The 13,681-nt window shown below is 36.8% G+C and overlaps 1 protein-coding gene across 1 annotated transcript; it reads left to right on the top strand.

Moving 5' to 3' along the window:
• The first annotated feature begins 920 nt into the window (after positions 1-920).
• On the top strand, positions 921-13,092 carry ZDBF2 (zinc finger DBF-type containing 2). The gene is made up of 5 exons (XM_061147943.1): positions 921-980; positions 2,091-2,218; positions 6,006-8,646; positions 8,779-9,083; positions 9,201-13,092. The coding sequence occupies exons 1-5, from the start codon at positions 921-923 to the stop codon at positions 13,090-13,092; spliced, it is 7,026 nt and encodes a 2,341-aa protein (XP_061003926.1).
• Positions 13,093-13,681: the final 589 nt, after the last annotated feature.

Raw genomic sequence — 13,681 nt, 5'->3', positions numbered from 1 at the left:
TAAGCAGAAAATAAACGTGGTATCTTTACTCTCATGATAGAGAATAAGATGTTATATATGACACCGAGTGTTCACATGATCTGGGATTTTGTGTAGAAACATGATGGAAAAATTAATGAGTTTCTTTAGAGTATAGTAAGTATACTATAGTAACAATTTAGGAATAGTAATTTGTCTTTATAAATTGAGTACTGTATTCAATAGTGAACCACTTCCTGATAATTCTTAACAACTTACCAGGAAATCAGTAAAAATGTAATCATCTAGGCTTCAAATATTGGCAAGACATTGTTCTGTTAGAAGATTGCATAGGTCTCAGTGAAAGGCAAATACTGTATGATATCATATATATCCACATATATGAGGAATCTAAAAAATAAACTAGTGAATATAGCAGAAAAGAAACAGACTAGCAGATACAGAGAAGAAACTAGTGGTTACCAGGGTGGAAAGGGAAGAAAAGAGGGGCAAGATAAATGCAGAGAATTAAGAGATACAAAGAATTATGTATAAAATAGATAAGCTACATGGATATGTAGTACAACACACAGAATATAGCTAATATTTTATAATAACTATGAATGGAATATAGCCTTTAAAAATTGTGAATTGTGCTATGTTGTACACCTGAAACTTACATTGTGCATCAAGTAAATATTCCTCAAGTTAAAGAAAGAAGATAGAAAGATCTCAGTTAATTGCAGGCTCACTGATTGGTTCAGTAGCTCATGGTAGCCTTTCCTATCCTCATAATTATTAGAAATACTAGTGAGTAGGACTCAAGAATGAATTTCTGTGTCTATGATGTTATCATAGCTATCTTTCTCATGGTAGTAAGGAATTATTGTGTTTTTGTCATTTTTCTTTTCTTCCAGTTTGAGTATTCAAGGACAATAGCCATCTGACTTTGGTTTTTCAACATGCAGAACAGATCAGGATATTGCAGTTTTTGTTGTGTATTCTATAATAACCTGGAGCAGGTGAGAAGATCCTATTACTATGGTTATACCACAAAGGACCTACTTGTAACTTTCCCTTCTTTTACACAAATTCATTTAACAGACCATATTGAGACTCTGTTAATGAGGAGATGTGGCTTGTAGGGATATGGCTATGAACAAAATCAGTTTCTTTTATTCATGGAGCTTACAGTTTGATGCACTAAAACAGAAAATAAGTAATCACATAAATTTAGTACATAGTATGTCAGATTGTGATAAATGATATGAGGAAAATAAAATAGGGAAGAACGTGCGATTTTAGGTAGAGTGGCCAGGTGAGGTTACAGAAGTGACATTTGAGCTGAGATTTGAATGGAATGTGGGGATAGGGTTTGCTTATATCTTGGGGGGCAGAATTTCTAGGTTAGAGGGACAGGATAGCAAGGATAGAGACCCCGAGGCAGAAGGGTGGGATTACATCCTGATCATAATTTTTAAGTCTCTTAAGTTGATAATGCGTTTAACACACCTAACCTACTGAACATAACAACTTAACTAACCTACCCTAAAAGTGCTTGGAATACTTACATCAGCCGACAGTTGGGCAAAATCATTTAATGCAAAACCTATTTTATAATGATTGGGTAACATGTAATCTATTGAATACTGTACTAAAAGTGAAAAACAGAATGGTTGTATGGGTCATTTACCCTTCTGATAGAGAGACTGGTCTCCCTTTGCCTTTGAATCCCCTCCCCTGAGCACAGGTACAGACCACTTGCTTGTTTTTCTTCCCTTCATGCCCTTCCTGTTTATCTTTCTTACAGCCATGGTTGTGCAGGAGTCCTTTTACTCATTTCCGGTTAGTTTTCAGTGAGAATTGTTTCACATGTAGATGTATTTTTGATATGTTCATGGGGAGAAGTGAGCTCCATGTCCTCTAATATTCTGCATTGATTTGCGCTCCCCTTAAATGGTTTTCAGATTCGTATTTTAGAATTGCTTTATATAAAGGGTATATCAATTTATACTTTTACCAGGAGTATGATGAATGTATATTGTGATGCTCTCACTACTAATGAGTATTACCCATTAGTATGTTTACCCATTAGAATATTTAGAAATATTCATTTTCTTTTTACTTCCTAGCATATATCCAGTGACCATCACAGATCCTTGATCACACGGAAGAGACAACGGATGGGTGCTGCTAGTTTGATGGAACGTTTCTTGCAGGATGTACTGCGGCACCACCCATGTGATTATCAAGAAAGCAGGTAGAGTAACTGAGTGAAATAATATTAGCATATTCATGTGTGCTAAGTTGCTTCAGTCATGTCTGACTCTGTTCAACCCTATGGACTGTAGCCCCACCAGCCTCCTCTGTCCATGGGATTCTCCAGGCAAGAATACTGGAGTGGGTTGCCACGCCCTTCTTTTTTTTTTTTTGCCATGCCCTTCTCTAGGGAATATTAGTACCTAGTTATATATTACAGTAGATGTTTGTGTTAACATCCTAATATTTCCTAAAGTGAATCTTTGAATCGGGGAATATAAAGTGAACCTTTATCTAGTAACTTATCTTTGCAGTTGTTTAAAAAGTTTTCCTAAGTTAAGTAAAAAAAAATCTCACTCTAAAAGATAGGGACTACGTATGCTTTTTCTAAAGAAAAGTCAGGCCAGTAAATAATTGTGTATCATCAAGAATGTCGCAGGGTTAAGCAGGGTAAAAAGGTGGGAACAAACATAACTTTAACATGATTAGTAACCAAAAGTTGGTGATAGTAGCCAAGTAAGGATAGTCAAGGTAAAAATTAATCCCACATTAATGGAACTATTTGCTAACTCTATGCTACTCTGTAAAATAGAATCGATTATTTTTATAATTTGTCAGTATCTTGACAGCTTACTCTTTTATTAGTATATATTGATTGTTTTAGTAAAAAGAAATATTTTGATAACATTTTAAAAAGTTAATGTCCTGTGTTGAAGAACTTTGGTAGAAAATCAGATTATGTACTCTGATTGCTGCTACACTGTATAAGATAAAGCAACATAGATCATTAGCACACCTGTACAGTATTAGTTGACTTTAATCCTAACATCAGAATAAAGGATAAACTTTTTGAACACTTTGCAAGTCACCAACCTAAAACTTAGCAAATAAGGAAAAAGTTATGATGGGGATAAGTTAGGAAAAAGATAATTGTTTTCTTAGCTGGTGGAAAGATGGAATTAACCTATCTTGAGGTCAGTATAAATTACCAGTTTATAGTGTATATAAACAATGCTTCAACAAATACATTTGTCATGCAACTCTTTCTGTGGAGTAGATTTCTAGACTGTGAACTCTTGGGCTAAAGTTTATGGACATTAAAATATTTTTTAACTTTGCATTTTAGAATAATTTCAGACTTACAAAAATTTAGTTGCAAAACTGGTACAAGGAATTCTTCTTGTGTAACATTCACCTAGCTTCCCCAAATGTTAAATCTAAAATAACCGCAGTGGACTCCCTAGTGATAGTCGATAAGAATCTGCCTGCCAGTGCAAGGGTCACGGGTTTGATCCTTGGTCTTGGAAGATTCTGCATGCCATGGAGCAGCTAATCCTGTGTGCCACAACTAGAGCCCATGAGCCTCAACTACTGAAGCCCGCAGGTCTACAGTCTGTGCTCAACCACAAGAGAAGCCAGCGCAGTGAGAAGCCCGTGCCCCTCAAGGAGGAGTAGCCCTATTCCCCGAAACTAGAGAAAGGCTGCATGCTAGCAAGGAAGACCCAGTGCAGCCAAAAATAAATAAGAAAAATAAAATAACCACAGTACAGTGATCAAATCCATGAAATCACCATGATACCATACTATTTATAGAACTGATTCAGATTTTGCCAGTTGTGTTTACTAATGTCCTTTTTTGGGACCAGCATTCCATCCAGGACCACTCAGTGCATTGAATTGTCACATTTCTGTGCTTTCCCATAATCTTGAGTAGCTCCTTAGTCTGTCTCTGCTTTTAAGACCTTGACACTTTTTAGAAGAGTACTGACCAGTTATGTTGTAGGAAGTTTTCTAAATTTGGGTATGCTTGATGTCTTTGTATTTTGTTGATGATATCCTTTGTTGTGCAAAAGCTTTAAAAGTTTAATTAAGTCCTGTTTGTGAATTTTTGCTTTTGTTTCCATTGCTCTATGAGATGGATCCAAAAACATATTGCTGTGATTTATGTCAGTGTTTTGCCTATGTTTTCCTCTAAGAGTTTTATAGTATCTGGTCTTACATTTAGGGTTTTAATCCATTTTGAGTATATTTTTGTGTATGGTGTTAAGAGAAAGTTTTAATTTCATTCTTTTTCATGTAGCTAGCTATTCAGTTTTCCAAGCATCACTTATTAAAGAGACTGTCTTTTCTCCATTGTATAATCTTGCCTCCTTTGTCATAGATTTGGGCTTCCCTGGTGGCTCAGATGGTAAAGAATCTGCCTGCAATGCAGAAGACCCAGGTTCGATCCCTGGGTTGGAAAGATCCTCTGGAGAAGGGAATGGCAACCCACTCCAGTGTTCTTGGCTGGAGAATTCCATAGACAGAGGAACCTAGCAGGCTACAGTCCATGGGGTCCCAAAGAGGCAGACACAACTGAGTGACTTCCACTTTTCATAGATTGAGCATAAGTGTGTAGGTTTATTTCTGAACATTGTTCTGTTTCATTGATCTATGTATCTATTTTTGTGCCAGTACCATACTGTTTAGATTACTGTAGCCTGAAGTTAGAAAGCATGATTCCTTTAACTCTGTTCTTCTTTCTCAAGATTGTTTTGGCTGTTGAGGGTCTTTTGTGTTTCCATACAACTTTTAAAATTATTTGTTCTAGTTCTGTGAAGAAAACCTTTGGTGTTTAGATAGGGATTGCAGTGACTCTGTACATTGCCTTTAGTATGTTCATTTTAATAGCATTGATTCTTCCAGGAACACAGTGTATCTTTCCATCTGTTTGTATCTCTGTCAGTTTCTTTCATCAGTGTCTTACAGTTTTCTGAGTACAGATCTTTTGCTTTCTTAGGTAGGTGTATTCCTAGGTATTTCATTCTTTTTTGATGTGGTGATAGATGGGATTGTTACTGTAATTTCTCTGATAGTTTATTGTTAGTGTATGCAGTAGACTTCTGTATATTAATTTTGTATCCTGCAACCTTATCAATTCATTGGTGAGTGCTAATTTTTTTTTTTGGTGGTATCTTTAAGGTTTTCTCTGTATAGTATCATGTCATCTGCAAGCAATGACAGTTTCACTTCTTCCTTTCCATTTTGGATTCCTTTTGTTTCTTTTTCTTCTCTAGTTTTTGTGACTAAGACTTCTAAAACTGTTCAACAAAAATGGCGAGAGTGGGCATCCTTGTCTTGTTCATCCTTGTCTTGTCTTAGAGGAAATGCTTTAGACTTTTCACTGTTGAGTATGATGTTAGCTGTGGATTTGTCACATACAGCCTATTTTGTTGAGATATGTTCCCTTTATGCCTACTTGCTGGAGAGTTTTTTTGAAATCATAAATAAATGTTGAATTTTTTCAAGAGCTTTTTCTGCATCTATTGATATGATCATATGGTTTTTATTCTTCAGTTTGTTAATGTGGTATACCACAGTGATTGATTCTGCAGATATTGAAAAATCCTTACATCCTTGGTAAATCCCACTTGTTTGTGGTGTATGATCCACTTAATGAATTGTTGGATTTGATTTGCTAATATTTTGTTGAGCATTTTTGTGTTTGTGTATCAATGCATAAGTGATACTGACCTGTAATTTTTTTTGTATGTGTGATATCTTTGTTTGGTATAGCATCAGGGTGATGCTGGTTTCGTAGAATCCTTTGGGATTTCCAACTTGTTTGATTTTATGATTCTACCTTCCTTTCTGTCCTTAGCCAAATGTTACAAAATTAATTTATTTTGAAACTCTTTGTTCTAGGAATCTGGCCCAGGATAGAAAGAACGTAGCATTTATTATGCATTGAAAAATCTTAAACGGATATTAAAATATTTTTATGGAATTTTTTCCCCCTTATTTTTTAGATCAATGCAAAATGAGAGACTTCATATGACTACTGTGTCACCTTCAGAAGTGGTTCCTAATAATGATTTTAGTCCTGAAATAAAGACCGAGGATGCTGCTGGAGTCAGAGAAGAGATATCTACCAAGGCATCTGAACCCGTTGAAAAGTTTTATTCTAGGCCTCAGGGATATATACATAGTGTTTCAGATCGACCATCAGTTATTCAAAAACTGGAGAAAGGACAACAGCATCCCTTGGAGTTCATTCATAAAGTTGGGAGCAGTATGAAAGAGTTTAATCCAGTTGGTCTTGGTCACAGTACAAATAACAGACAAAGTGTAATCTGTTCATCAGCGATTTCTAATGCTCTTGTTAGTTGTTTACCTGAAAGTTCTCATGAAAGACCAGTTACAACTGACACTACTACTGGTTTATCACTTGGAGTCCATTTGGATTCAGTTAACAAATGTGACCCAAACAAAGTTGACAAATACCTTAAACAGCTAGACAAGGGCTCTAGAAACCCTATGCTGCCATCCAATCCAGAAACTTCTTCAGTTCCATATCAGAAACCTGAGGAGTTAAACAGAAAATCGTTACGTATAAATTCAGATAAGTTGACCTTACAGGAAAATGTAAATTCTCAGACTAAAGCTTTGTCGACTGGCTTTAAAGTCCATGAATTTGCGGGTACTGAAAACTCTTTAAAATTGGAATCTCTTTCTAAATTTGCAGTAAGTCCAGTAGTCAACCTGAATAAAACTGACATGCCTTCTAATAAAGGAATCTTTGAAGATGACATTCTAAAGCACCATGAGAAATTCTTTCCTAATATGGATCATAACCAGGAAGGAAAGCATTTGGTTTTTAACAAGTCAGCCTTTTTGGAACAGAAGATCTCAGTGAGTTCTGAAATGAAGTCTGCTGGTGGCTCTCTTCAGTCAGCATCTGATCACTGTGAAGAGGCTGAACCGGCCCTTTGGAAGGGGGAGCAAACTGACCAAGAAGATAAGAACGGTGAATCAAGAGATTCTGAAGTAAGTTTTGATGGCAGTTCCTCTTTTTATTCACTGATGGACCAATCCAAAGGGACTGCTGAGGAAATTAACCTTTCAAAGGAAGTACATACTGATTTGCAATATAAGAATAATACATCTTATATTTCTGAAATAAGCTCTGATTGTGATGACTCCCTTCAGTTGACTACCAGCAGAACTCAAGTGAAAGATGGAAGTGTTCAAAAGGCAAGGCATATTAGGCTGGTTGATGAAAGCTATGAGTCCAGTGATTCTGAGATGAATTTTGATTGTGATGCCTCACTTCAGTCAACTGATGACTCCCCCCAACAGCCTGAGAAAGAAGTAAACCTTCCTACGGGGGTGCTCGTTGGCTTGGTTGATATGAGCTATGGATCTAGTAGCTCTGAGATAAGTGCTGATTCTGTTTTCTCGCTTCAGTCAATGCCTGGCCAACTCCCAGTGACTGTCACAGAAACAGAACTTCGGAAGGAGGTTCACATGAGCTTGGTTGATAAGAACTATGGATTGAGTTGTTCTGAAACAAGTTTTGATGGTAACGTTTCTCTTCAGTCAGTCTTTGACCATCCTCACGTGGCTGTCAGTGAAAGAAACCTGGAGGATAGGCTTGTCTCTCTGAAAGACAGGAATTATAAACCCAGTAGTGCTAAAGCATATCTTGATTGTGATGTCTCTCTTGAGACCAGGTCTGATGGACCTCAGAAGGATGTTGAAAATATCAATCTTCAGAAAGAAAAGAGTGGCCTTGTGAATGTGAACTGTGAATTTCATGGTCCTGAGATAAAGTTCCATCTGATGCAAACAGATCCTCAGTTAGTGCCTGCCCAATCTCAAGTAGCAGTTAAAGAGGTGAATGCTCAGGAAGTAGTTATTGACCTGGAGAATAACAGTGTTAAGTCTGGCATTTCTGATCTCAGTTTTGAATCTCACCCTATAGGTGCTAGTGGTGAAATAAATATGAAAGCATTAAATGTTGATATGGAAGTTAAGAGCTATGGATGTTCCAGTTTTGAGTCCACTTTTGACTCTGATTCTTCTTTTATGTCAGTTTCTGAGTATCCTGAGCTGGATGTTGAAGAAATAAGAAAGCATGTTAACCTGGAAGATGAGAGCTTTGAATCAATTAGTTCTGAAATAACTTTTTATTCTGATAGTCCTCTTCACTCAGTAATTGACCAATCTCAAGTAACTGTTTATGAGGAGGATCCTATTGATCTGGAAAACAAGAGTTGTGAATCTTATGTTTCTGAAATAACTTTTGATTCTGATGTGCCTCTTTATTCAGGGACTTATCAACCTGAAGTAGTGGTTAAAGAAACATTCATTCAGAAAGAAGCGTGTACACACTTAGGAGAGAAGGATGATGTGCCCACTGGTTCTGAAATAAGTTTGGCTTCTTATATCCCTTTTCACTCAGTGATTAACCAACCAGAAGAAGCTGTTAAAAACCTAAATCTTGAAAAAGAAGAGTGGGTACACTTAGAAAATAAGGAAAATGAATCTAGTGATTCTGAAATTTTTGATTATGATATTTTTCGTTCAATGACTGGACACTCTGAAGAGCCTATTAAAGAAGGAAACCTTCAGAAAAGGGAGAATATACACTTAGAAAATAAGGATAATGTACCTATTGTTTCTGAAAGCAGTTTGAAATCTGGTATTACTTTTCATTTAGTGACTGGTCATCTTTCCATAGCTATTAAAGAAATAAACCAAAAAGAAGAACATGTAAATTTAACAGATAAGAATAATGAGTCAAAAGTTTCTGAAACAAGTTTGGATATTGATATCCCTCTTCAATCAGTAACTCATAAACCGGAATTGATTGTGAAAGAACTAGGGCTTCAAAAAGAAAAGCATGCTAAGTTAAAAGGTCAAAGTGCTGAATATAGTGATTCTGAAATAAGTTTAGATTCTGATTATTCAATGACTGAACCTCAAATAACTGTTAAAGAAATAAGTGTTCAGAAAGAAGAACGTGTTGGTCTAGAGAACACGAGTGATAAATGTAGTAGTTCTGAAATAATTTTGGACTCTGGTGTCCCTCTTCAGTCAATGAATGAAAAACCTCAAACGACTGTTTTGAAGGAGGACCATGTTGACCCAGAAGATGAAAGTACTGGACCCAGAGGCTTTGAGAAAAAATTGAATACTAGTAACTCTCTTCATTCAGTCATTGACCAACCTCAGCTAGCCCTTTTGAAGGAAAAACATGTTCATTTGGAAGATACAAACAATGAATCTAGTGATGGTAAAGTAGATTTTGATTCTGCTGACCCTCTTCAGCCATTGACCGAACAATTTCAGGAAGTGGCTGAAGAAACAAATGTGCAGAAAGAAGAGGATATGAGCCTGAAGAATAAGGTTGATGAACCTAATGATTATAAATTAATACATAATTCTGATGTTTCTCTTCCATCTGTGTCTAGTCAACCTAAAGTGGCTGTTAAACGAATAAACCTCAAGAATGAAAATCATGTGTACTTGAAAGATAAGAACAGGCAAGATAGTGGTTATTTTGCAATGAGTTTGAATTCTGATCTCATGGATCAGTCAGTAGTTGACCATCCTCAGATAACTATTTTGGAGCAAAAGCATACTGCACTAGAAGATAAGCACAATCAATCTTGTGGTTCTGAAGTAAGTTTTAATTCTGTTGACCCCCTTCAATCAGTGGCCAACCGGCTTAGACAAACTGTTAAAGAAATAAACTCTTGGAGGGATGAAGTTGACATGGAAGATAAGAGAGATGAACCCAAGCATTTTGAAATTGTATCTGACTCTGATGCCCATTTTCAGTCAGTGGCTAGCCAAACTGAAGTTGTTAAGAAGGTAAACCTTCTGAAGGAGTGTGTTGACTTGGAAGATAAGGTTGTCAAACCTAGTGATTCAAAAATAAATCTTGTTTCTGATGAACCTCTTCAATCTGTGGCTAATGAAGTTCAAGAGGCTGTTACAGAAATGAATCTTCTGAGGGATGGACCTGTTTGTCTGAGTGCTAAGAGCTATGAACCTAATGCTTCTGAAATCATTTTTGTTTCAAATACCCCTCTCCAATCAGTGGTTGAGCCACATCACGATTTGGCAGAGCAACAAGCCAATTTGGAAGATAAAAGCAATGACCCTTGTGGTCCTAAGATAAATTTTGTTTCTGAATGTCCTCCTCAGTCAGTGACTGGCCAGCATCAAAAAAAAGCTGTTAAAGAAATAGGTCTTTGGGAGGAAGACCATATTTACCTGGAAGATAAGAGATACAAACTAGGTGATTTTGAAGTAAGTTATGATTCTAATGTTGACTTTGTAGCTGGTCATTCTACTGTGGCTATCAAAGAAATAAACTTGCAAGAGGAGGATCAGAATGACCTAGAAAATAAGAACTGTGAACTTAGTGTTTCTGAAATAAAATGTGATTCTGGTGTTCATCTTCAGTTAGGAGTTGACCAACCTCAAGTGGTTTGCAAAGAAATAAATCTTCAGATGGAAAAGCATCTTGGCATGGAAGAAGAGGTTAGTGAACCTAGGGATTCTGAAATAATGTGTGATTCTGATGTTCCTCTTCAAATAGTGATAAATGAACTTGAAGAGTCAGACAGAGAAACAGATAAGATGCTGTTTGTGGGCCTGACAGCAAGTGATAATGACTGTGAAATGATTTCAGATTCTGATGTCCCTTTTCAGCCAGTGATTGATTCACCTCAAAGGACTTTCAAAGAAATCAGCTGTATAAATGCAGAAAGTTTTGACCTAGATGAGAACTGTGACTCTTGTGATTCTGAACTAAGATATGTTTGTGAAGCCTCTCCTCAATCAGTGACAAACCATTCCAAAAAGGTCTTCAAAGTAGTAAAGCAAAAGCAAGACTATATTATTCTGGAAGAGACAAGCTGTGAGCCTTATGTTTCTGAACTGAGTTTTCAAATTGATTCCTCTCATCAGTCCATGACTTACCAGTCGCAAGAATCTGAAAAGAAAAAGGCAAAATATAGTGACTCCAAAGATAAGAGCTGTCAATCTAGTGGTCCGAAAAGAAACTTTGAGTGGGAGGAGACTTCTCAGCCAGTAACTCAGCAACAGCAGAAGGTCGACAAAGGAGTCAACCTTTGGAAAGATGTAGAAAATATTGGCCTAAAAGATAAGAACTGTGAATCTGGTGTTTCCACAGTGGATTTCAATGCATCTCCTGGATTGGTGATCCATCAAATGCCTGATCAAGAAAACCTTCTGAAGTTAAAACATACTGATCTAGAAAGTATGATCTGTGAACCTTGTGGTTCTGGGGTGAATTTTCAATGTGATCCTTCTCTCCAGTCTGGCAATGACCGGCCTCAAGAAGCTGTTAATAAGATCAACCTATTTAAGAAGATGTCTTTTGACCAGAGAGAAACAAACCATAATAATTCCCATTCAGACTCTGTTCCCATGGTTGATTCTATAAGGAACTTGGAAAAAGCAAAGGAGGTCATAGAAGATGATATTCATGAACTACTTCCTAAAGATTTGTCTCCCATCCCTCCTTCATTTGTGGGGAAAACGTGGTCTCAGATAATGAAAGAAGATGATGTGCAAATGAGTGCTCTTGTGAAGGAATTTAAGAAAGGTCATTTGTACTGTTACTTTGTTAGCGACTGTGAGATGAGAAAAATTAAAAAAAAAATTTTGAATGAAGAAAAAAAGATGACCTGGACTGACCTCAATCAGGACACCACATCAATTCAAGTTCTCTCAGATTGTGATGATAATGTGGGTGGTATTTCAGATATTGATGACTTTTCAGTGGTTTTAGATAAACCTAATCATTATCCTTCAACAGAGAGGAATCATGAACAAACATGGCGAGAAGCCTCTCAAGGCCAGGCTATAAAAGTGAGCCATGGAACTCAAACCAATCTCACAAGTCACCCAGGGACAAAAAGAAGAATTAGTGGACAAGAGAAAGACTCTCCAGTAAGGAAGCATTTACTTTTACAAAATGACAGGAAATCAAGAGAGAAAGCGAAAAAAAATGAATTTCCCGAATCAGGTATTAGTGTTTTGAAGCCTTTGCAAGCAAATACCTTAATTTATATTCTTTCTTCAAATATTAAGTTGAAGAAAGGTGAATCCAACAGCTTCTCTAAAAGGAAGGATGGTAGTACAAATAATTGGAATATTAACATACAGTACAAATTTAACCAGAGTTCCTTTAATTGTTATGACCCATTGAATAAGCAGATTGTAATCGATCCTTCTCTGAACATAGAAGTACCAGGGTCTGACAGGAATAATTGTGTTGAAATGCATGTTAGCCACTTAAATTCCAATGCAGGAGATAATGATCCTCATGTACAAAGCTCTGCTTCAGTACCTTTTGTGACAGTGTCAGTAGGACGTGAACCAAAGACACAGGAGGCCAGTGAATCTTCTGTGTTTCCAGAAAAATCCAAGATTTTTAGTTCTAGTGAAATTTCAAAAGAATGTAATTTCCAATCAACTTTTTCAAGTCGTGATGTTGCCAAAACTTCATCGAAATCATTTAGAAAAAGGTTTTTGAAAAGTAAAAGCAAAAATCAGAGAAGGAAGGTAACAGCTAATAATAAGCCAGATTTTCTCAAAAAAGGTTGTAGATCAGTTATTCCCCAGCAAAATACCAGAACTGCTTCAGAAAAACGGTCAATTTGGATTCAGAGCAAACTAAGTGATATAATTAAAAAGTATATTCCAAAATACTCTGTTTTTTTGCGTCACAAATATCAGTGCAGGAGCACTTCCGTTAGGATGCATGTTAAGAAGAAAAAACCTGATGTTAGTAGGTTAAAGAAGGTGAAGAAACCAGCTAATGTGCTCTCAAACTCCTCAGTTCTGTCGGCAGGAGCTGAAGAGCAGTCACGAGCTATAGCAAGCTCTTCTCCTAAGCAACCTGTGCAGACATCTTCCGGCGCTGCACGAAGTAAGAAGAATGGTAATAAAAAACACCCTAGAAGACAACAGAGAAAGCCTTATAGACCTATTAGAACATATGATTTGAGAAGTTTGTTTTCTGGTGTATCATATTCAGATAGAATGAAGACTCGATTCTCTAACAAATTATGAGGTAATGAAGTAAACTAGAGGTGTTTTTATTAAGGGCTGGTTGAAGATTCAGTGCTTCAGTTGAAAATATATTTGGTACCAGTGTACCACCTAGTGTACATAGCTTTCCTAACTTTGCTGAAAAAAAGGAACCTTCAACTATTTTGCTATAGCCTTATTTTTCAGGACTTTTAATATTCATTTAAAAAAATTTTTATTTTAATTGGAGACTAATTACTCTACAATATTGTGGTGGTTTTGCCATACATTCACATGAATCAGCCATGGGTGTACATGTGTTCCCCATCCTGACCCACCCTCCCACCTCCCTCCCCATCCCATCCCTCTGGGTCATCCCAGTGCACCAGCCCTGAGCACCCTGCCTCATGCATCGAACCTGGACTGGCGATCTGTTTCACATATGTTAATATACATGTTTCAGTGCTATTCTCTCAAGTCATCCCACCCTCGCCTTCTCCCACAGAGTCCAGCAGTCTGTTCTTTATATCTTTTTCTCTTTTGCTGTCTCGCATATAGGGTCATCGTTACCATCTTTCTAAATTTCATATATATGTGTTAATATACTGTATTGGTGTTTTTCTTTCTGACT

The sequence above is a fragment of the Dama dama genome, chromosome 8, assembly GCF_033118175.1.
Source record: "Dama dama isolate Ldn47 chromosome 8, ASM3311817v1, whole genome shotgun sequence".
In the NCBI taxonomy this organism is placed as follows: Eukaryota; Metazoa; Chordata; class Mammalia; order Artiodactyla; family Cervidae; genus Dama; species Dama dama.
Note: the sequence above shows the minus strand (reverse complement) of the source record. Positions and strands in the feature narration are given on the sequence as shown.